At 42.4% G+C, this 21,964-nt stretch overlaps 1 protein-coding gene across 2 annotated transcripts in view; it reads left to right on the top strand.

Moving 5' to 3' along the window:
• LOC112248860 (cytosolic arginine sensor for mTORC1 subunit 1) overlaps window positions 1-12,115 on the top strand; it is a 32,868-nt gene extending 20,753 nt beyond the window's left edge. The window contains exons 2-9 of one of the 2 annotated variants that reach the window (XM_024418219.2): window positions 1,731-1,801; window positions 6,373-6,566; window positions 7,094-7,229; window positions 8,971-9,094; window positions 9,419-9,529; window positions 9,753-9,835; window positions 9,947-10,041; window positions 10,711-12,115. In XM_024418219.2, coding sequence (XP_024273987.1) covers window positions 1,731-1,801; window positions 6,373-6,566; window positions 7,094-7,229; window positions 8,971-9,094; window positions 9,419-9,529; window positions 9,753-9,835; window positions 9,947-10,041; window positions 10,711-10,779 — 883 coding nt within the window. In that variant the 3' untranslated portion in view covers window positions 10,780-12,115. Of the gene's footprint in view, window positions 1-1,730; window positions 1,802-5,595; window positions 6,271-6,372; window positions 6,567-7,093; window positions 7,230-8,970; window positions 9,095-9,418; window positions 9,530-9,752; window positions 9,836-9,946; window positions 10,042-10,710 lie in introns of those variants that run through there. The other variant, XM_024418221.2, reaches the window with a different exon arrangement.
• The last annotated feature ends 9,849 nt before the right edge of the window (window positions 12,116-21,964 follow it).

The raw sequence follows: 21,964 nt of genomic DNA, 5'->3' as shown, positions 1-21,964 counted from the left end.
ATTTGATCCGTAGAATTTACCTTGAGGATTCAACCCCGTCAGGATTTTCATGCACCATTGACCTCAGTGAGAAGAAAAAGAAGAAAAAGAAGCTAAGTCAAGGGTCTGTACTGACCAGTGGGGGAAATGGAGCTGGTACAGGCCGGCTACATATTAGCTCAATTTTCTAAACGTGGTTTGGCCTTTTTGTCATATTCACTAAGAGCTGGTATGGCAGAACCACAATTTTGAGAACAGCCATAATGACACTACGCTGTCATTGTAATGATGCATCTATTAAGATGCCTAAATATGATCTCTTGCATAGAATGACATGAATGTGCTGTGGATATATTTCATTAACCTCTAATAATGCATTTGGGACCTGTTATAACAAGTTCATGAATTGTTTATAGTTAATTAATTCATTGATTTGTTTATAGTTAATTAATGTTATGAATAGGAAGTCAAAGTAAATTGTTACCAATTAGGCTCACTATAATGCACTCTCCCACTGGTATAAAAAATTCATGAGCTTTTAATGTTTTTTCAATGAGAAGGCTAGCCTAAACAAAGCAGACAGAGGGTTGCTAGCACTGTCCTCTCTCCCTTCTTCTTGCGGGCTTAACAATAACAAGTGGAAAACCTATCAGGAAGACAGCGTGGGAGGTCAACCGGAAGGAATGGCTAGGAGGTGGCAGGAGACAATGGGCTGCTAAGTTAGCTCGCTCTACAGTCGGCTGGGTGGAGCTGTGTCTTTTTTTTGGTTGCGTCCAAAATGTCTCCCCTATTCTTTACTGTATGATGTGCAGTGCTCTACTTTTTATGCACTGCCATAGGGCTCTGGTCAAAGTAGTGCACTATGTAGGGAATAGGGTTCCATTTCAGACACACCACTCTCTTTTGGATTAATTTCACTGTCTAATGGAAACAATGGATAACATTTTGCTGAGTAGGACCTTATTCTAGTGTAATGCAGCTGGTGGGAGATGGGATGATGATGGGGGGGGATGTTGCTGAGGGAACTAAAGGGAAGGATGTTGCACATTTTAATCATCCAGAAGATTAGATGGTCTGACTCTGCAGCTTTGCACTTATGATAATGACCATAGAAGTTGACTAGTATATAGACCTAGAGCACAAACTGATCTGGCACTAGGCTATGTCTGTTCTCTTTCGTTTTGCAACTACCGCTTTGCAGGGGAGAGGTGTGGGGTTTAATGAGACCCATATCATTATTCTTTCAGTACACTCTTTATTCTGCCCAGGGCCCAATCTCATCCCATAGTTCTCCTGAATGGATCTCTCTCCTGCTGGGCAGGGGACCACCTGCCACAAAGACAACGATGTGTCCCTGAAACTACCCCTGTCCCAAAATCTAAGACTTAAGTATTTTGGGTTCAGGCCTGAAGTGAATCCAGTCCAAGTTCCCTGCTTACCTTAATGTCCCCAGTGCTCCCCACTGCTAGGCTGCACAGCAATCGGCCTAACAAGTGGGGCCCTCGAAAGACTGAGTGTCCTGCCATCCCATCTTAGAACGGGTCTGGCTCTGCTCTCTCCAGGATGATTTTTAAAAAAAATTGTGGGTGATTGAAGCAAAGCAGGACCTTGTTGGATTGGGTACACACATTGTGAGCAGAGCAGACCAAGCTGGGGGAATGTTGGCAAAGGGAAGACGAGAGCTTGGCTTGGTGATTGGCCAGTGGTTTGCCTCTTGTCTATCCCTTTCTCTCTTTCTCCATCTCTCTCAGATGCAAGTTCTTCAGTCTGACAGAGACCCCAGAGAACTTCACTGTCGTCCTCGATGAAGAGGGATTTAAAGGTAAATGATTCCCCTACTTCGTATCAAGTTAACCAGAGGCACCACTTAACAAACCTCCATTCATGGCCTATTCTCAATCACACTCCCTTAACATGCTGTAACAACTTCAACATCACTTGTTTTTTATGGCCCATTATCTTTGAGTCATATTATTCCCAGTGTCTTTTTCTCACCGATGTAATTGATATTACCGGCGCATACTGCCTCCGGGCCTTCTCTCTTTCTATTTTAAGAGGTGAAAGCTGGTGCAGTGAAGCCACAAGGGGCTTCTTCTGACAAATTATTCTAATCAGAACAGTGGTCCTTTGAAGGTGAATAGAGAGATGGAAAGGGGAATGACAGAGCGAGAGCAATAGGGGGAAAGAGGGAGGGGATGAGAGAGTGATGTTTCATTAGTGATTGAAGGGTCCTGGAACTGCCTGTTAATGTTGTGAATTAATACCATTTAGATTCCCAGTCAACAAGTGTTCAATTACTTCAGGGGATGAAGAACAAGAAGTTCACTTCACACATTTGAAACATAATGCTATAGAGCATAAAGTAACATAGCAACAAACACATTTCCTTTAGAAACCTCAGAGCTGAATGCATACATGGTTCAATCCAGTACAATGCATTATTAGCCTGTGTCTAACTACATATACAGTTGAAGTCAGAAGTTTACATACACCATAGCCAAATACATTTAAACTCTGTTTTTCACAATTCCTGACATTTAATCAGAGTAAAAATTCCATGTCTTAAGTCAGTTAGGATCTCCACTTTATTTTAAGAATGTGAAATGTCAGAATAATAGTAGAGAGAATGTTTTACTTCAACTTTTATTTCTTTCATCACATTCCCAGTAGGTCAGAAGTTTACATAAAGTGGGGCAAAAATGTATTTAGTCAGCCACCAATTGTGCAAGTTCTCTCACTTAAAAAGATGAGAGGCCTGTAATTTATCATAGGTACACTTCAACTGTGACAGACAAAATGAGAAAATAATCCAGAAAATCACATTGTAGGATTTTTAATGAATTTATTTGCAAATTATGGTGGAAAATAAGTATTTGGTCACCTACAAACAAGCAAGATCTCTGGCTCTCACAGACCTGTAACTTCTTCTTTAAGAGGCTCCTCTGTCCTCCACTCGTTACCTGTATTAATGGCACCTGTTTGAACTTATCAGTATAAAAGACACCTGTCCACAACCTCAAACAGTCACACTCCAAACTCTACTATGGCCAAGACCAAAGAGCTGTCAAAGGACACCATAAACAAAATTGTAGACCTGCACCAGGCTGGGAAGACTGAATCTGCAATAGGTAAGCAGCTTGGTTTGAAGAAATCAACTGTGGGAGCAATTATTAGGAAATGGAAGACATACAAGACCACTGATAATCTCCCTCGATCTGGGGCTTCATGCAAGATCTCACCCTGTGGGGTCAAAATGATCACAAGAACGGTGAGCAAAAATCCCAGAACCACACTGGGGGACCAAGGTAACAAAGCCTACCATCAGTAACACACTACGCCGCCAGGGACTCAAATCCTGCAGTTCCAGACGTGTCCCCCTGCTTAAGCCAGTACATGTCCAGGCCCGTCTGAAGTTTGCTAGAGAGCATTTGGATGATCCAGAAGAAGATTGGGAGAATGTCATATGGTCGGATGAAACCAAAATAAAACGTTTTGGTAAAAACTCAACTCGTTTTGTTTGGTGGACAAAGAATGCTGAGTTGCATCCAAAGAACACCATACCTACTGTGAAGCATGGGGGTGGAAACATCATGCTTTGGGGCTGTTTTTCTGCAAAGGGACCAGGACGACTGATCCGTGTAAAGGAAATAATGAATGGGGCCATGTATCGTAAGATTTTGAGTGAAAACCTCCTTCCATCAGCAAGGGCATTGAAGATGAAACGTGGCTGGGTCTTTCAGCATGACAATGATCCCAAAAACACTGCCCGGGCAACGAAGGAGTGGATTCGTAAGAATCATTTTGAAGGTCCTGGAGTGGCCTAACCAGTCTCCAGATCTCAACCCCATAGAAAATCTTTGGAGGGAGTTGAAAGTCCGTGTTGCCCAGCAACAGCCCCAAAACATCACTGCTCTAGAGGAGATCTGCATGGAGGAATGGGCCAAAATACCAGCAACAGTGTGTGAAAACCTTGTGAAGACTTACAGAAAACGTTTGACCTCTGTCATTGCCAACAAAGGGTATATAACAAAGTATTGAGAAACTTTTGTTATTGTCCAAATACTTATTTTCCACCATAATTTGCAAATAAATTCATTCAAAATCCTACAATGTGATTTTCTGGATTCTTTTTCTCATTTTGTCTGTCATAGTTGAAGTGTACCTATGATGAAAGGCCTCTCATCTTTTTAAGTGGGAGAACTTGCACAATTGGTGGCTGACTAAATACTTTTTTGCCCCACTGTACACTCCAATTAGTATTTGGTAGCATTGCCTTTAAATTGTTTACCTTGGGTCAAACATTTTGGGTAGCCTTCCACAAGCTTCCCACAATAAGTTGGGTGAATTTTGGCCCATTCCTCCTGACAGAGCTGGTGTAACTGAGTCAGGTTTGTAGTCCTCCTTGCTCGCACACAATTTTTCAGTTCTGCCCACAAATTTTCTATAGGTTTGAGGTCAGGGCTTTGTGATGGCCACAACAATACCTTGACATTGTTGTCCTTAAGCCATTTTGCCACAACTTGGAAGTATGCTTTGAGTCATTGTACATTTGGAAGACCCATTTGCGACCAAGCTTTAACTTCCTGACTGATGTCTTGAGATGTGGCTTCAATATATCCACGTAATTTTCCTTTCTCGTGATGCCATCTATTTTGTGACGTGCACCAGCCCCTCCTGCAGCAAAGCACCCCCACAACATGATGCTGCCACCCCCGTGCTTCACGGTTGGGATGACGTTCTTCGGCTTGCAAGCCTCCCCCTTTTTCCTCCAAACATAAGGATGGTCATTATGTTCAAACAGTTCTATTTTTTTGTTTGTTTCATCAGACCAGAGGACATTTCTCCATAAAGTCTGATCTTTGTCCCCATGTGCAGTTGCAAACCATAGTCTAGCTTTTGTATGGTGGTTTTGGAGCAGTGGCTTCTTCCTTGCTGAGCGGAATTTCAGGTTATGTCGATATAGGACACATTTAACTGTGGATATAGATACTTTTGTACCGGTTTCCTCCAGCATCTTCACAAGGTCCTTTGCTGTTGTTCTGGGGTTGATTTGCACGTCACACCAAAGTATGTTCATCTCTAGGAGACAGAACGTGACTCCTTCCTGAGCGGGATGACAGCTGCGTGGTCCCATGGTGTTTATACTTGCGTTCTATTGTTTGTACAGATGAACGTGGTACCTTCAGGCATTTGGAAATTGCTCACAAGGATGAACCAGACTTTTTTTTTTTTCTTCTTCTTGGGCTGATTTCTTTTGATTTTCCCATGATGTCAAGCAAAGAGGCACTGAGTTTGAAGGTAGGCCTTGAAATGCATCCACAGGTACACCTTAAATTGACTCAAAGGATGTCAATTAGCTTATCAGAAGCTTCTAAAGCATGACATAATTTTCTGGAATTTTCCAAGCTGTTTAAAGGCACAGTCAACTCAGTGTATGTACATTTCTGACCCACTGGAATTGTGATAGTGAATTATAAGTGAAATAATCTTGTCTGTGAATAATTGTTGGAAAAATTACTTGTCATGCACAAAGTCGATGTCCTAACTGACTTGCCAAAACTATAGTTTAATAACAAGAAATTTGTGGAGTGGTTGAAAAATTAGTTTTAATGACTCCAACCTAAGTATGTAAACTTCTGACTTCAGCTGTACATTGTGGTTGTGCACCAGGACCATCCTACTCGGTGAATTTCATACAAATAAAAATTGTGAAACATTAAAGTATGCAACTATATGAAATATATTCACTTGTCACCAAATAACTGATTAAAACACTGTTTTGCAATGAAGGTGAGGAGTGAGCAATATCCTGCTTGTGGGTCAGTTTAGACCCTCGAGGCCCAGTAGGGAACAGTGTTGTTTTCCCTGGCCCGTGCCCATCCGGTGTGAATAGACTGATGCAAACAGAGCGGAGAGTTAAAGGAGGGTCTGGTTGAACCCTGACTCTTGACCCCCCCCCCACACACACACACACAATAGCCATCAAGCAGTCGAGTGATCGAAGTAGCCTACTGCTCCAGAATCACCTTACCCTCCCCAAATCTTAATCTCAACCACTTAGAGGTACAACTACGAAACTGACTTTAGAGCAGTCTCTTCGGGAAACGCCATCCTAGTCCCAACTTGTTTCTATGTCATGACATAGGATCCACTTCCTGGTTGTAACTCAGCTGAGTGATCGTTTATAAATAGCATAGGTATTTTAGACCCCCATGAAGGAAGGCACTGGCAGTGGGGTGGAGTTCAGAGGAAATTACTTAAAGCAGCTGTGTAGACATGGCTTGAGGCTAGGTTGGTAAAATAACAACTTTGCATTTGGCCTGTGTCCAACTTTGTGTGTGTTGTTTGCGTGTCCTGACGTGACCCTCACCCCTCCCCTACTCCCCCCTCCAGAGCTACAGCCGTCGGAGCACCTTCAGGTGGAGAGTTCCGTGTGGCTGCCACTCAACGTCATCTCCAACGGCAACGCTTCCAACAGCTCACAAGCGGTGGGCGTGACCAAGATCGCCAAATCCGTCATCGCCCCGTTGGCCCAGCAGCACGTGTCAGTCTTCATGCTGTCCACCTATCAGACGGACTTCATCCTGGTGAGTCCGCAAACTGTGGCTGTAATTCCGACCAGTTTATACCTGGGGATGATTGGGTTGGCTGATACGATTTATTTATTGTTCTTCTACAACATAATGGGCCTTAATGTCCAGACAGAAATTCTGTTTTGTTACACCCTCCTAAACATGGCCTTGGTGTCTAACTGTGACAGAGTTGCTAAGCGATAGGCTGTGTTATTTGTCAACCTGACATTTTAACAGGTGAGGTATTAACAGCCACTACTGAGAACCGGAATTTAGCTGAATATTCTAATAGCAGTTGTTGACATCTCCCCAGTGAAAGTGTTAAGTGTGCAGAAATAACAGACGTAGTGCCAGACGGCCCGGTCAGCAAATATGTTAATTCCTGACATAGTTCTCAGAGTTCATGGGCTCTGTTAAGGCAAAAGACTGGTTGTGTCAAAAGAGGGAGGGAGCGTATTACACGAGGGTGGTAGTGTTTAGCCAGGTAGGCAACTACTCTATTTTGATGACAAAGTAAGCTTTTTTTGTTGTTGTTTCCTCAGGTGCGGGAGAAGGATCTGGCTGTAGTTATCCACACTCTGGAGGAAGAGTTCAACATCTACAGAGAGGTGGGGGGAGAGTACTCGGCTGTACTCAGCCAAGATGTCCGCAATGGCTTCCAGAAGAACGGCAAAGAAGGTACGGTTCAGGAGAGAGGGATGAGGTAGGGGGAAGGATGGGGAGAGAAGGATAGAGGGAGACGGATGGAATGTGCAACAAATGTACATTAACACGAAAGTTAACCCGTTTTGGATTCGACATGCAGTTAAATCCATTATCTCTGACTCATAGCTGATGCATACAGTGCATTTTGAAAGTATTCAAACCCCCTTTTCCACGTTTTGTTACGTTACAGCCTTATTCTAAAATTGAAATACATTGCAAATGTGTAAACAATTTTTTTTTTTTTACTGATATCACATTTATTCAGACCCTTTACTCAGTACTTTGTTGAAGCACCTTTGGCAGTGATTACAGCCTTGAGTATTCTTGGGTATGACGCTACAAGCTTGGCACACCTATATTTGTGGAGTTTCTCCCATTCTTCTCTGCAGATCCTCTCCAGCTCTGCCAGGTTGGATGGGGTGTGTTGCTGCACAACTATTTTCAGGTCTCTCTAGAGATGTTAGATCGAGTTTGAATCCGGGCTCTGGCTGGGCCACTCAAGGACATTGAGACTTGTCCCGAAGCCACTCCTGGGTTGTCTTGGCTGTGTGCTGAGAGTTGTAGTCATGTTGGAAGGTGAACCTTTGCCCCAGTCTGAGGTCCTGAGTGCTCTGGAGCAGGTTTTCATCAAGGATGTCTCTGTACTTTGCTCCGTTCATCTTTCCCTCGATCCTGACTAGTCTCCCAATCCCTGCTGCTGAAAAACATCCCCACAGCATGATGCTGCCACCACCATGCTTCACCGTAAGGTGCCAGATTCTTACCAGATGTGACGCTTGGCATTCAGGCCAAAGAGTTCAATCTTGGTTTCACCAGACCAGAGAATCTTGTTTTTCCTCATGGTCTGAGTCCTTTATTTGCCTTTTGACAAACTCTAATCGGGCTGTCATGTGCCTTTTTACTGAGGCGTGGCTTACATCTGGCTACTCTACCATAAAGGTCTGATTGGTAGAGCGCTGCAGAGATGGTTGTCCTTCTGGAAGGTTCTCCCATCGCCACAGAAAAACTCTGGAGCTCTGTCAGTGACCATCGGGTTCTTGGTCACCTCCCTGACGAAGGCACTTCGACCCCTAATCAGCTCTAGGAAGAGTCTTAGTGGTTCCAAACTTCTTCCATTTAAAAATGATGGAGCCTACTGTGATCTTGGACCTGCAGACATTTTTTGGTATACTTCCCCAAATATGTGCCTCAACACAATCCTGTCTCAGAGCTCTACGGACAATTCCTTCAACCTCATGGCTTGGTCTTTGCTCTGACATGCACTGTCAACTGTGGGACCTTATAGAGACAGCCTTTCCAAATCATGTCCAATCAATTGAATTTACCACAGGTGGACTCCATTCAAGTTGTAGAAAAATCTCAAAGATGATCAATGGAAACAGGATGCACCTGAGCTCAATTTCAAGTCTCATACTTCAGTAAATAAGGTATTTCTGTGATTTTATTAATTTCCAAAAATGTATACATCTGTTTTCGCTTTCTTCATTATCGTGTAGTTTGGAGAGAGAACGTTTATTTAATCAATTTTAGAATAAGGCTGTAACTTAACAAAATGTGGAAAAAGTCAAGGGATCTGAATACTTTCAGAATGCACTGTAGCTACTGTCTTTACTGCTTTTCAGACCACTCTCCAGTCCCAGTGCTTAGGGTTCATTCACACATGGTTGAGATTTGTAAATGAAAACCAACTCTATATTCTCCTTTTTGTTTCTAGCCCCCCAGCCTACAGTGCACCCGGTGCTGATACCACCGAACCAGTTCTGTGTGATGAGTCTAGACCCAGACACTCTGCCTGCCATTGCCACCACACTTATCGACGCGCTCTTCTACTCCAGCAGGTGAAACCTGCTCTTGCATGCAATGCCCTTCCTTGTTGACCTTTTCTCAGTTATAGCCTTACTAATACAAAAGATGACCACTGTGTAAAACCAGTCATTAACACGGAGTTGACCGTAATATAATATATAATATTAATAATAATATATAATAATAATAAGTAATATAGGGGGTACATTTTGCCTTTGAGCAAAATATCCGGTAAACTATTTGATAATGAACTAATTAATAAGGACTGGAAAATGTTTTTTTGTTGTTTTTGTCTGGAGACATTGACCTGTAAGACCCTCCAGTCCTGATAAAGTGTCAACTATTTTCTCCCCCAGTCCTAAAGAGGGCGCTCTTCCCAGCCAGGATCTGGACTGTATCAAGTTCTTCTCCTTCTCCCTGATCGATGGCTACGTCTCTCTGGTCATGGACACTGAGGCACAGCGACAGTAAGACTCATCTCCTTTCACCTCTCTTAAATCTGAGCTGCCCTGAAGCTCTCACGTGACACACTGGGTTATCTCGCTCACCAGAATCTGGGCGCACCGCTACAGTGGCAGGGAGAAGAGACTACTGGTGGTCCCTGCTGTTGCATCTGTGTGTCGGTGGGCAGTTGGACATATCAGGTTGGTAACAGCAGTGTGTGTGTTTTGTTCTCTCTCTTCTTGTTAGGTTCCCTGCTGATCTTCTCTTCACAAGTTCTTCCGGGGAGCTGTGGAGGATGGTGCGCATTGGGGGACAGCCTCTGGGTTTCGGTAGGCCACCCTTTAATCCTAATTATTAATAATATAATATGTGATTGGGATTCAATCACGCCCACTATTATTTTAGTGTATATCTCTCTCTCTCTGCGCCTTGTTTTCCAGATGAGTGTGGCATTGTTGCCCAGATATCCCAGCCTTTAGCCGACAGTGACATCTCCGCCTATTATATCAGCACCTTCAGCTTCGACCATGCCCTGGTGAGTAAGCCTTAAACTGCTGATGTGAGTTACAAAAGGCATTACTCCTTGCAACTTGGCATTCAGAACTCTAGAAGGGGGTATTTTCTGATTCTGACCAGTGGAGGGCACTGTTTGCCAGAGTTTCAGGCTAGTGTGTAATGAATGCCATGATAATTTATCTAAGGCTAAACTACACTAGCAGGTTTTTGTGTAACAGGACGTTGACATATCTGGTTACAGAAATTACAATAATGTCAGCAGCTCTTCAATACATTTTTAATTTCTGATTTGTCATAGAAGTATCAACACCAGATAATGCTAAATCATCGGCTTCCCTTAGACTTTACAACTTGACGTCAGCAGTGACTTTCTGCGCTATCTACATAGTTGGCACTTGAATGACACTGATAGTTTGACGTGAGGAGATGAATTTCTGACTTAACAAACTGTTTTAAACTCCCCCTAGCCTTTTATCTTCAAATGTCAGTCAACAAGCCCAAGATAAAATGCTTTTACTAATATGATGTGTTATTAAAATACCCCTGTGGTCTATCCTATGTAGGAAAACCCCACAGAAACCTTACACTTGATGGCGATGAGCCATCAATTAGAATGCTTCTCATGCTGAAGATGCTGATGGCATTGGAATAGGAATTGCAACCTCGTCTCTCCTGTGTTCTACTCTAGGTCCCTGAAGAGGACATAGTGAGTGTGACTGAGATGCTCCAGCAGCACAGGAAAGAGCCAGCCTGCTGATGGCGGCCTGGTCCGTACTACGCCCCTCTCCGTGTCTTGGGCCTGGGGCAGTACAGGGCTGGAGGGAGATGCTAACTCTGTGCCTAGACTAGCACTGCAGCATGAGCAGTATTAACTATGAACTTTGTTGCCATGACCATGCACCGATTGGATGCTGCCTGGACCCTGACCAATGCACACAGCGGGATAAGGGAATTGGTGAACTTAAAGTCCAGTTGTGATGCTGGTAAAACTTTACTTAAGGACTGCAGGTATAATGAGGTTATAATGAATGCATTCTAAGACTTGTTATAAGCCTATATAACCCCCTTATGTCTTATCACCCCATAACAAGAGCTGACTAAATAACAGCAATTTTGAGTCAGTTGTAAATGTCCTACATAGAGCGATATAACATTAAAGGGAAAGAGAAAGGGGGATACCTATCATAGCCTAAGCCTTGTCATAATGCATTATTATAAAGGCGCATGCACTCTTATAACGAGCAATAACACATTATACCTGTAGCCTTTTTAGAAAGTGTTACCGTGAGGACTTTATGTTACTTTCCTGCTTGCCGCAGGGCACAAACATGTTACTAGGACTGTAAACAACACGGCTGAGTCTTCCAGTGATGTTTATATCGTAATAGTATGTGTCAAAGACCCCCTTTGTGTCAAAGGTCAAATTAATTGTGTGAGTGAATTATGTGAAGCACAACTTATGCTTGGTAAAAAAACATTCTCCATTGGTGCGTCATATTCGCCACATCTTCACAAATTCTACGTGTAGTAGGGCACGTACATTTCCTAATCGCACCCCCAATAGCTGAAGACACTCTTTGAAATCTCAGCACCGCGTGTTATTTTGGCCAATTATGTTTTTTACGACATTCAAAAAGGTTCAAACTTAAAGTGTATTTGTGGAAATTATTCTGTTAATAATTGTTAAAAACAAATCTCAGAATTGTATTTTCTTGGAAAACATGCAGGCAATACTACAAAAGATATTACAAAAATCCTACGACCATCCAAGGTTAAGTGCGGTTTTATTCAATGCCGTGATGCAGTTCCAACATCAATAAGTTACTCAGATTTTTTTTAAGGGTCAACATTTCTTTACTTTTGTAGCTTTGATACGATCAACACTATGTCTTATTTACAGTTTGTTTTTCAATTTGCACAATAAACAACTTTGTTTTTCATTTCCTTGTAGACTGATATTGAAGCTACTAATATCATTAGAAATATATATATTTTTTGGTACAATGACATTTTGTACAATAAAAAACAAAATGTTCTGTGAAATATTTGTAAAATGTACTGCTTTATTCAATAAAGACTATTGAATGAATTCATGTATTTCTGGACTTCATTTTATGAATACATTGTCACCAATTTGTTAAGATAACATTTATAGTAACATTTACTTTGTTTTGAATGAATTTACACAACAAATACCTTGGACATGGGGTGAGATGTATTACACATACTTTGTCACACTATTTGGTGATGCAATGTCTTCATGACAACCATTATGTGATTTTTTTTTTTTAACAGAGTACATTTTTGTTTCCATCAGAATGCTTCTTGTTTTAGAGACACCAGTCATACGGTATTAGTTGATCAACCCACCATTTAGTGTCTCCATGGCTCACCAGCATAGAACAACTCTAACAGACTTTGGTAAATATGTATACTTAATATTTAAAGTAATATTTGTGTATGTTAATCCTTTGTCACATATTTGGCTTAGTAATGGAATAAGCTATGGTTTCATGATTTGGTCATTTTGCTGGTGACTAGATACACAGCATTTTTTTTTTTTTTTACGTGTGTGTGCGATCATGTTCCTAAGTGTTCATTCGTGCTGTGTCCCTTACATGGTACATTTTGAATTTCCCCAGTGTTCATATGTGTTCTCCTTGTGATCAAGTTGGAGACGGTACGAGCTGCACCCCACTCTGGGGACATGGACAAGTGTCAGAAGGCTTTAGACAAGATCGTAGAGCTTTCCAACCTGTTGGATCACGAAGCTGGCATCCTCCTGACTACTTACGTAAGTAACAAGATGCAACTGAGTTGGTTCGGTGAATATATTTGTCTGAAACTTGACCCGATGCCTGGCCTTTAGCTCAGTGGGCTAACACAATCTTGAGGACCACAGGAGATCAGGGTTTAAACCCTGGGTTGGTCACAGTGACAATCGCGAACTCCCCACTAAATAACTAAAGATTACGTGGTGTTATCTCAACAGTATTTCAAACACTGCTGTGTATTATTCCTGGGAAAGTTATACCTGTAACTGCATTTATCTACCAAAACAAGTACTGTTCACTTGCAAGAGCGTTGAGGGATAGTCAAGCTCTTAGCTCGCCTGTGTAACTACTGTGTATTATTATTGTCTACCAGCCATCTCTGTTATATTCGGTAGCAATTAGCCTGGGGAAGAGGTTAACTGTGGAATAACCATTGCTTTGTGTATTATAAACTTTAGCAGTATATTTTATGCTGCTGTGTTTACTACCAAGCTGCAAATAATGTGCAATTGAATTGAAAGTCCACTGTTTTGTGTGCTTCCAGATCAAAACAAATGGCTTCCCAACCGATCAGCAGGCCCCAGGCGTGGATGGAGTACCACCAACAACCATCACTGGCTCCACCCATAAGGTGAAGCTACAGAACATCCACAACAGAGCCATGCTCTTCCACTGGCACATAGACACAGTAACCAAATACATGACTGACCTGTTGGAGGCCTCAGATAATGAGACTCAGATACTCCTGCGGCTCCTGAGGGATTCCATGAACCATCTCCAGAACCTCTTTGGCCGCATAGAGAAGCTCTTGCAGATCCTGGACTCAAATACCACTACTGTGTCCACCAAGGTGCCCCAAGATGTGTCCCGTGATGAGTATGAGAAGAAGATTTATGGCTGGGCAGTGCTAGACCGGCATAAGGACTTTCTGGCCACGGTGTTGGAAGTTGCTGGCTTTAAGGCTAATACTGTATGTGAGGGTTAGAGAGAGTGATTTTTTTGTCACTTAAGGGTGATTTTAGGATATTTATTCAGGAATTTCATGTAAATCAACAATAAGGACACAGGCCCATCGCCAGTAATGTGAATGTGAAAGAAGATTGTGGTTTGATTACTGCACAGTATATATTTACATCTATTTATTTGAGTTTTCAGTTTAGGTTCTAATTTATTTTCGAAACAAATCAAGGACCACAAGGAACACTATCAAATTTGTTATTCACTTTTAAGTTATTCAATTCACTCTTGTCATGGAGAGGAACATAGACATTTCCATCCCGGTCTTTGCTGTCCCTACTGCTCCTCGTCTATGGAGCCTAAATTAGGCTAGGTTGAGGGAGCATCTCCCTCTGACTCAAATGGTGTTTCATAGAGGTTTGAGAGCTGTGGTTGGTGAGTGGGGTAGAAGAACAGGAAGTAGTACTATGACGTCCAGGGAGGTCAGAAGTCCCCAGAGATTGCGAGTCTGTGTCCCAAATGACACCCTATTCCCTATTTAGTGAACTGCTTTGAGCAGAACCCAAGTTGTTCACTAAATAGGGAATAAGGTGCCATTTGGAACACAGACACTGACTCCTAATATTCACATCTCATGACGTCCTTCTTGCATCCTCAGAACACACAAATAACAGGCTGACACTGTATACTAAAGTGTTAGTAATGCCAGAAATATTTAATGTATACTAAAAATGTATTCATTCATTCATGTACTGTAAGTTATTTTGTATAAACGTGTCTGCTATATGGGTTTGTGTTTAAACTTGTAACTTTTGGTCTCAGCTATATCAAGTTAAGTCTTGATGGCCTTTTTTTGAAAACTGCACACAGTCAATTTGAAATGTGTAATTATTTATTTGTTATGAGATTGATATGAACAGAGGAAGTCATGACCATAGGGGGCACAAGTGCACATGCCCTCTTAGATTCGTCCTGTTTAAAATGATGTATTTCTTTGTTTAATTATTTATTTTAAAGTTGTTTCTCTGTAATAGTACACTGAACAAAAATATAAATGTAACATGCAACAACAATTTCAAAGATTTTACTGAGTTACAGTTCATAAGGAAATCAGTAAATTGAAATTAGTTAAATTAGGCCCTTATTCTGTGGATTTCACATGACTGGGAATACAGAAATAAATCTGTTGGTCATAGATGCCTTAAAAAAAAATAGGGGTGTGGATCTGAAACTCAGTATCTGGTGAGCACCATTTGCCTCATGCAGCGCAACACATCTCCTTTACATAGAATTGATTAGGCTGTTGATTGTGGCCTATGGAATGTTGCTCCACTCCTCAATGGCTGTTCGAAGTTGCTGGATATTGGCAGGAACTGGAACACACTGTCGTACGTGTTAATCCAAAGCATCCAAACTTGCTCAATGGTAACATGTCAGGTGAGTAGCAGGCCATGGAAGAAGTGGGACATTTTCAGCTTCCAGGAATTGTGTACAGATCCTTGCGACATGGGGCTGTGCTTTATCATGCTGAAACATGAAGTGAAGGCAGTGGATGAATGGCACGACAATGGGCTTCAGGATCTCATCACGGTATCTCTGTGCATTCAAATTGCCAATAGATAAAATGCAATTGTGTTAATTGTCCGAAGCTTATGCCTGCCTATACCATAATCCCACCGCCACCATGGGGCACTCTGTTGACATCAGTAAACCGCTTGTCCACACAATGCCATATATGCTGTCTGACATCTGACCGGTACAGTTGAAACCGGGATTAATCCGTGAAGAACACACTTCTCCAGCATGCCAGTGGCCATCGAAGGTGAGCATTTTCCCAATGAAGTTGGCTACGATGCCGAACTGCAGTTAGGTCAAGACCCTGCTGAGGACGATGAGCATGCACATGAGTTTCATGAGGCCATTTCTGACAGTTTGTGCAGATATTCTTTGGTTGTGCAAACCCACAGTTTCATTGGCTGGTCTCAGACAATCCCTCTGGTGAAAAAGCAATCACTGATTACAAAGGGAAAACCAGCCATATCGTGGACACCCACGTCTTGCTCCCAGCTAAACACCTTCACCCGCTTTGAAGATAACAGTGGCAGTCATGAGTAAGACATCTAAGCGTGTTAACTCTAGCAAGGCTGCCGGACCAGGCGGCATCCCTAGACGCATCCTCAGAGCATGCGCAGACCAGCTGGCCGGAGTGTTTACGGACATATTCAATCTCTCCCTATCCCAGTCTGCTGTCCCCACTTGCTTCAAGATGTCCACCATTGTTCCTGTACCCAAGAAATCAAAGTTAACTGAGCTAAATGACTATCACCCCATAGCACTCACTTCTGTTATCATGAAGTGCCTTGAGAGGCTAGTTAGGGATCATATCACCTCCACCCTGCCCTAGACCCACTTCAATTTACATACCGCCACAATAGATCCACAGACGATACAATCGCCATCGCACTGCCCTTTCCCATCTGGACAAGAGGAATACCTGTGTAAGAATGCTGTCCATTGACTACAGCTCAGCCTTCAACACCATAGTACCCTCCAAGCTCATCATTAAGCTCGGGGCCCTGGGTCTGAACCCCATCCTGTGCAACTGGGTAATAGACCAACCTGACGGGCCGCCCCCAGGTGGTGAAGGTCCACAACACCTCCACTACACTGATCTTCAACACAGGGGCCACTCAAGAGTGTGTGCTCTGCCCCCTCCTGCACTCCGTTCACCCGTGGCCACCCACACCTCCAACTCAATCATCAAGTTTGCAGACGACACAACGGTAGTAGGCCTGAATAACAGCAATGAAGAGGATGTGCCTTGGCGGAGTGGTGCCAGTAAAATAACCTCTCCCTCAACATCAACAAAAGGAAGGAGCTGATCGTGGACTTCAGGAGACAGCAGAGGGAGCATGCCCCCATCCACATCGACGGGACCTCAGTGGAGAAGGTGAAAAGCTTCAAGTCCTCAGCGTACACATCACTGACAATCTGAAATGGTCCACCCACACAGACAGTGTGGTGAATAAGGCTCAACAGCCTTCTCAGGAGGCGGAAGAAATTTGGCTTGCCCCCTCAGACCCCCACAAATCTTTACAGATGCACAATTGAGAGTATCACTGCCTGGTACGACAACTGCACCGCCCGCAACCACAGGGCTCTCCAGTGGGTGGTGCAGTCTGCCCAATGCATCACCCGGGGCACACTGCCTGCCCTCCAGGACACCTAAAGCACCAGATGTCACAGGAAAGCTAAAAAGATCATCAAGGACATAAACCACCCGAGCCACGGGCCTGTTCACCCCGCTATCATACAGGAGAGGTCAGTACAGGTGCATCAAAGCTGGGACAGAGCGACTGAAAGACAGCTATCTCAAGGCCATCAGACTGTTAAATAGCCATCACCATCCGGCCTCCACCCAGTACCCTGCCCTGAACTTAGTCACTGTCACGAGCCGGCTGCCACCCGGTTAGTCGACGCAGCACCTTAGAGGCTGGTGCACTATGTACATAGACATGGAATCACTGGTCACTTTAATAATGTTTACATACTGTATTCTAGTCAATGCCATGCCGACATTGCTCATCCTAATATTTATCTATTTCTTAATTGCATTCTTTTACTTTGAGATTTGTGTGTATTGTTAGATACTACTGCACTTTTGAAGCTAGGAACAAAAGCATTTTGCTACATCTTCAATAACATCTGCTAAATACGTGACCAATACAATTTGAATTGATTACACTCAACATGACTCAGGTCATGAAGCAGTTGCATTACTTTGGTAGTAGTTGCATCACTTTCTTGCCCGTAAACTTCCTGAAGTTGAGAAACCGCTAAATTGAATGAGAAAAATAAAGGATGATGCAGTGGATAGTTAGACATGTAATTCATAAGCCAACAAACTCAAAATGGTATTTAGTTGACCAAATAATCATTTAAAAAGGAAACAAATTGATTTATTTTTCTGATGGGGTTTCACCTATTATGGTAGCACATTGTAAGATACTGTATGAAGGAAGTTTGCCATATCGACAGTACTTTTTATACCATATGAAGCCAGATGAATATAAGACTATGGCCACACTCACTTGGCTAAGCAATTCATTCTTAGCTATATTACTGACAACATAAGCAATAAAAACTGAAGACATGGCATATGAGATTTTCTATATGAAGTCAACAGCAGGTTATATAATGCAACGTGTGCCCACAGCTACACTCCATTACAACACATTTAATTATATTAGATTGAAAAGTATACACAAAAAGAAAGCACTACTATCCGACACTGTGCACTTTCATAATGTCTTTCAGTATTTTAAAATATTGTTGCGAGGAAGCAGTCCCGGGACTTGTGGTTTGAGTGGAATCTATAGTCAATTCCAGAGTACCATAGATTCTAGAAGTCCTAAATCCTGGTGAGAAGAATCAGGTCTCAGGATTCACTCATTTTGGAGGTCGGCAATACTATTTATTTTTAAATCATATTTTATTTATTACAATTTTAATGTACTGTATTTAAGAAAACCCTGGAATGAGTCCAAACCTTTGACTGGTACTGTAAATAATATATAACATCTCTTGAATATATACTGTACCAGTCAAAAGTTTGGACACCTACTCATTCCAGGTTTTTTCACTATTTTTTACATTGTAGAATAATAGTGAAGACTTAAACTATGAAATAACACATATGGAATAATGTAGTAACCCAAAAAGTGTTAAACAAATCAAAATATATTTTATATTTGAGATTCTTCAAAGTAGCCACCCTTTGCCTTGATGACAGCTTTGCACACACTTGGCATTCTCTCAACCAGCTTCATGAGGTAGTCACCTGGAATACATTTCAATTAACAAGTTCCCTTGTTCATTTGTGGAATATCTTGCCTTCTTAATGTTTTTTGAGCCAATATGTTGTGTTGTGACAAGGTAGAGGTGGTATACAGAAGACATCCCTATTTGGTAAAAGGGCAAGAACAGCTCAAATAAGCAAAGAGAAACAACAGTCCATCATTACTTTAAGAAAAGAAAGTCAGTCAATATGGAACATTTTAAGAACTTTGAAAGTTTCACCAAAGTGCAGTCGCAAAAACCATCAAGCTCTATGATGAAACCCGCACGAGGACCGACGCAGAAAAGTGTTACCTCTGCTGCAGAGGATAAGTTCATTAGAGTTACTAGCCTCAGAAATTACAGCCCAAATAAACACTTCACGGACCTTAAGTAACAGACACATCTCAACATCAACTGTTCAGAGGAGACTGGGTGAATCAGGCCTTCATGGTCAAATTGCTGCAAAGAAACTACTATTACAGGACACCAATAATAAGAAGAGACATTCAATGGACAATAGACTGGTGGAAATCTGTCCTTTGGTCTGATGAGTGCAAATTTGAGAGAAGCAGAGTAGGTGAACGGATGATTTCCGCATATGTGGTTCACACCGTGAAGCATGGAGCTGTGATGGTGCGTTGCTGGTGACACTGTCAGTGATTTATTTAGAATTCAAGGCACAATTAACCAGCATGGCTACCACAGAATTCTGCAGCGATACGCCATCCCATCTGGTTTGTGCTTAATGTGACTATCATTTGTTTTTCAACAGGACAATGACCCAACAAAACTCCAGGCTGTGTAAGGGCTATTTGACCAAGAAGGAGAGGGATGGGGTGCTGCATCAGATGACCTGTCCTCCACAATCACCCTACCTCCACTCAATTGAGATGGTTTAGGATGAGTTGGAACGCAGAGTGAAAGAAAAGCAGCAACAAGTGCTCAGCATATGTGGGAACTCCTGGTTGAGAGAATGCGAAGTGTGCAAAGCTGCCATCAAGGCAAAGGGTGGCTACTTTGAAGAATCATAAACAAATCAAAACATATTTTATATTTAACACTTTTTTGGTTACTACATGATTCCATATGTGTTATTTCATAGTTTTGATATATTCACTATTAGTCTAGTCTGCACAACACTGCCAGGACCTAGGATCGAGGGAGACAAGTTTTTTAATACTATATATCTTGACATTGATGAAAATAATCATGGCCTCTAAACCTTCAAGCTGCATACTGGACGCTATTCCAACTAAACTACTAAAAGAGCTGCTTCCTGTGCTTGGCCCTCCTATGTTGAACATAATAAATGGCTCTCTATCCAGCGAATGTGTACCAAACTCACTAAGAGAGGCAGTAATAAAGCCTCTCTTGAAAAATCCAAACCTTGTCCCAGAAAATCTAAACTATCGGCATATATCAAAGCTCCCATTCCTCTCAAAAAAAATGAAAAGGCTGTTGTGCAGCAACTCACTGCCTTCCTGAAGACAATGTATACGAAACGTGTAAGTCTGGTTTTAGACCCCATCATAGCACTGAGATTGCACACGTGAAGGTGGTAAATGACCTTTTAATGGTGTCATACCAAGGCTCTACATCTGTCCTCGTATTGTTAGACATTCATCACATTCTTTTGGAGAGATTGAAAACTGTCGGTGTTCCTCAAGGCTCCGTTTTAGGACCACTATTGTTTTCATTATATATTTTACCTCTTGGTGATGTCATTCGGAAACATAATGTTAACTTTCACTGCTATGCGGATGACACACAGCTGTACATTTCGAGGAAACATGGTGAAGCCCCAAAATTGCCCTCCCTGGAAGCCTGTGTTTCAGACATTTTCATTCCAACACTCTAACCACTAGGCTACCCTGCGGCAAATTGTATACTTTTAAACTCTGACAAGACAGAGATGCTAGTTCTAGTAGGTCCCAAGAAACAAAGAGATCTTCTGTTGAATCTGAGAATTATATCTTCATGGGCTATACTCGACCTTTAGATAGTAAGTTGGTGGTTGAAGATATCCCTCTAGTGGTGTGGGGCTGTGCTTTGGCAAAGTGAGTGGGGTTATATCCTGCCTGTTTGGCCCTGTCCGGGGGTATCGTTGGACGGGGCCACAGTGTCTCCCAACCCCTCCTGTCTCAGCCTCCAGTATTTATGCTGCAATAGTTCTTCTTCTGTCTTATTCGGTGTCCTGTGTGAATTTAAGTATGCTCTCTCTAATTCTCTTTCTTTCTTTCTCTCTCTCAGAGGACCTGAGCCCTAGGACTATGCCTCAGGACTACCTAGACTGCTGTCCTCAGTCCACCTGGTCGTGCTGCTGCTCCAGTTTCAACTGTTCTGCCTGCAGCTATCGAACCCTGACCTGTTCACCGGATGTGTTACCTTGTCCCAGACCTGCTGTTTTCAACTCTCTGGAGATAGCAAGAGCGGTAGAGATACTCTGAATTTTCAGCTATGAAAAGCCAACTGACATTTACTCCTGAGGTGCTGACCTGTTGCACCGTCTACAACAACTGTGATTATTATTATTTTACCCTGCTAGTCATCTATGAACATTTGAACATCTTGGCCAAGTTCTGTTATAATCTCCACCCGGCACAGCCAGAAGAAGACTGGCAACCCCTCATAGCCTGGTTCCTCTCTAGGTTTCTTCCTAGGCTCTGGCCTTTCTAGGGAGTTTTTCCTAGCCACCGTGCTTCTACACCTCCACCTGTAGTCCAAGTCTGGGTTTAATGGTCTCTTTTCCAAGCTTAAAAGGATAAACATTCACATGCCATGGGCCAGAACAGGTTGAATACATTGGCCATGCTGTCAATCTAGCATGACTTCTGCCACGAGAATGACACAAATATTAATTTCCACAAAGTTTGCTGCTTCAGTGTCTTTAGACATTTTTGTCAGATGTTACTATTGAATACTGAAGTATAATTGCAAGCATTTCATAAGTGTCAAAGACTTTTATTGACAATTACATAAAGTTGATGCAATGAGTCAATATTTACAGTGTTGACCCTTCTTTTACAAGACCTCTGCAATCCACCCTGGCATGGTGTCAATTAACTTCTGGGTCACATCCTGACTGATGGCAGCCCGTTCTTGCATAATCAATGCTTGGAGTTTGTCAGAATGTGTGGGTTTTTATTTGTCCACCCGCCTCTTGAGGATTGACAACAAGTTCTCAATGGGATTAAGGTCTGGGGAGTTTCCTGGCCATGGACCCAAAATATCGATGTTTTGTTCCCTGAGCCACTTAGTTATCACCTTTGCCTTTTGGCAAGGTGCTCCATCATGCTGGAAAAGGCATTGTTCGTCACCAAACTGTTCCTGGATGGTTGGGAGAAGTTGTTCTCGGAGGATGTGTTGGTACCA

This window comes from Oncorhynchus tshawytscha, linkage group LG04, assembly GCF_018296145.1.
Source record: "Oncorhynchus tshawytscha isolate Ot180627B linkage group LG04, Otsh_v2.0, whole genome shotgun sequence".
Classification (NCBI taxonomy): domain Eukaryota; kingdom Metazoa; phylum Chordata; class Actinopteri; order Salmoniformes; family Salmonidae; genus Oncorhynchus; species Oncorhynchus tshawytscha.
This window is presented reverse-complemented; position numbering and strand designations above follow the sequence as displayed.